The sequence below is a fragment of the Condylura cristata genome, unplaced genomic scaffold (assembly GCF_000260355.1).
Source record: "Condylura cristata isolate star-nosed mole 26May11 unplaced genomic scaffold, ConCri1.0 scaffold00034, whole genome shotgun sequence".
Taxonomy (NCBI): Eukaryota; Metazoa; Chordata; class Mammalia; order Eulipotyphla; family Talpidae; genus Condylura; species Condylura cristata.
Window position 1 is genome coordinate 3,766,341 of NW_004567135.1, and position 2,366 is coordinate 3,768,706.

Consider the following 2,366-nt stretch of genomic DNA (forward strand, 5'->3'; position numbering starts at 1 on the left):
CTTTGCTTGAACCAAACCTCCAAGCCACAGACTGCTCGACCTCTGCTTCTCTGTAGAGCGTGATGGCTGGTAACCTTGACTACCCTTGCTTGATGTGTGGATCAGACCCTCAGCCATGGCTCTGTGGGGACCTCTTGCCTCTCCTCGTTCAGCCTGGCATTGAGCTGTTACCTGATCTGATCTTAGCAAACACATTGCAGAGGAACAATCATGTTGATCTTAACCTCTAGGTCATCGTGTGACCTAAGCAAAAATATTGAGAACTCATTTTCTGAAATTCTCTTTTTCAGAGAGTTAGTTAGTTTGAGCTGCTCATTGTCAAAGGTTTCCTCACATACTTGATTCTGTTTTTTGATAATTAAATGCAGGAAACAGACTAAAACGAGTTGCTTTGACAGAGAGAGAAAAAAATTCTCTTCTATTTTAAACACGGCTTTATGTTTGTTGTTTGTATGCATGGATGTATGAATGCTTGCTGCTATTGTCATTAGGCAGGGTCTAATTTGTTCTTGTCTTGAAATAATGCATTTTCAAAGTGTGCTTGTTCCTTCACATCAGAGATTTATTTTCTGACATTGGTAACATGTACTTATTTTACATGATATGCTAAATTTCTTAAACGTGCTTTACCGACACCTTAATACAGATCCAACTACTTCTTTTATAGCTGTAGAGCTACCACATGATGGTATTACTTTTAGAATATTTACATATTAAAAAAGGAATTTATCAAAGCCTTTATTTCAAAAATTTCATGGGAATCATAGATACTACATTTAACATTATTCATAGTAACTTTTTGAATAATGTAAGAGAGTTCCTTTGCATTGGATAAAGCACGATTTTGATTCCTGCAAATGAATTCTCATACTATCTCAGGAGAAGTCATTTTATTGAGATTAAAGAAAGAAATTTTTTAATCCAAACAGATTCACAGGTGAATCATTGACAAGATCTAGAGAATATTAACTAAACTAGGACTTCCAAAAATGTTCAAGTATGAATCTCTCCCTTAAATTTGATTGTTCAAATTCCATGTGCTCTCATTTGTTTAAAATAAATGCAATTTTTTTAATTGTGTCACTGAAAGCTTGTTTTACTTGCTTGTTCCTCAAGGTGTAAATGAAGGGGTTCAACAGAGGAGCAACAGAGGTCGTGAGTACCGACACTCCTTTGTTAATTTCGACCTGCTCTTTGGCTGAAGGCTTGATGTAGATGAAAATACAGCTGCCGTAGGTGATGGAAACAACAATCATGTGAGAAGAGCAGGTGGAAAAAGCTTTCTTTCTTTGTGAAGCAGAAGGGAACCCTAGAATGGTCCTGATGATGTACATGTAGGAAAGAGCAACAGCTATCAGTGTGACGATGAATATCAACACTGCACAGAAAATGACCACCACCTCTAGGGACCAGGTGTCCGAGCACGAAATTTTGAAAAGGGGAGAAGCATCACAGCCAAAATGATTGACGGCATTGGAATCACAGAATTCTAGCTGGAGGCCCATGCCCAGGGGTGTGAGGATGATTCCTAACGCAGAAAGCCAGCAGCAGATAATGAGGATGGTGCAGACCCTCGTGTTCATGATGGTCACATAGTGCAGGGGCTTGCAGATGGCCACATAGCGGTCATAGGACATGGCAGCCAGGAGAAAAAATTCTGTGCCCCCCAAAAGTACAATAAAAAATAATTGACTGATACAAGCATTATAAGTGATGGTATTATCTCCAGTTGATAAACTATACAGGTACCTGGGAATACAGACAGTGGTGAATGAAATTTCTAAGAAGGAGAAATTTCGCAGAAAAAAATACATAGGTGTCTTAAGCTGGGGATCTACTAGGGTAAGAATGATGATTGTCAGGTTTCCAGTTATGCTTAACATGTATGTCATAAGTAAGAAGACAAACACCAGCACCTGCAGCTGGGGGTCATCTGTGAGTCCCAGCAAGACGAATGTTGTTATTGATGTGCGATTTCTCATGATAAGCTGGATGTTTTAGTCAGTCTGCCTGTAAAATATCAACCAGAAAATATTTAGAGAGGAGACAGAAAATAAAAGGAAATATCAAGAAAGTTGGAATCTGAAAAACAAGAGAAAATTAATGGAGTGGATTCATTTTCTGCTTTAATTCATTAGCATTTGGTAATTTTCAACAGCCATTTGCAATTAAAAAAAAACTTAATAAAATAAGTTAGGAAGAGGCCCTCCGTGGTGGCGCAGCAGGTTAAAGCACAACAGTAAGAAGCTTAAGCCACTTCCACATGAGTTTGATCCCCGCCTGCCCCGGAGGAGATCCACAGGGCGCGGCAGACCTCTCCTGACCCGCCCGCTGCTCCCCTCAGCAGTGTACTTCGTGGATCTGCC

At 39.6% G+C, this 2,366-nt stretch overlaps 1 protein-coding gene across 1 annotated transcript; it reads right to left on the bottom strand.

Moving 5' to 3' along the window:
* Positions 1-1,043: 1,043 nt before the first annotated feature.
* LOC101620185 (olfactory receptor 6C2-like) lies at positions 1,044-1,982 on the bottom strand. Its single transcript, XM_004692654.1, has one exon. The coding sequence runs from the start codon at positions 1,980-1,982 to the stop codon at positions 1,044-1,046; it is 939 nt and encodes a 312-aa protein (XP_004692711.1).
* Positions 1,983-2,366: the final 384 nt, after the last annotated feature.

What these genes read in the sequence shown, in the direction of transcription:
- LOC101620185 (XM_004692654.1), bottom strand. Translation starts at nt 1,982, where the DNA reads ATGAGAAATCGCACATCAATAACAACATTCGTCTTGCTGGGACTCACA.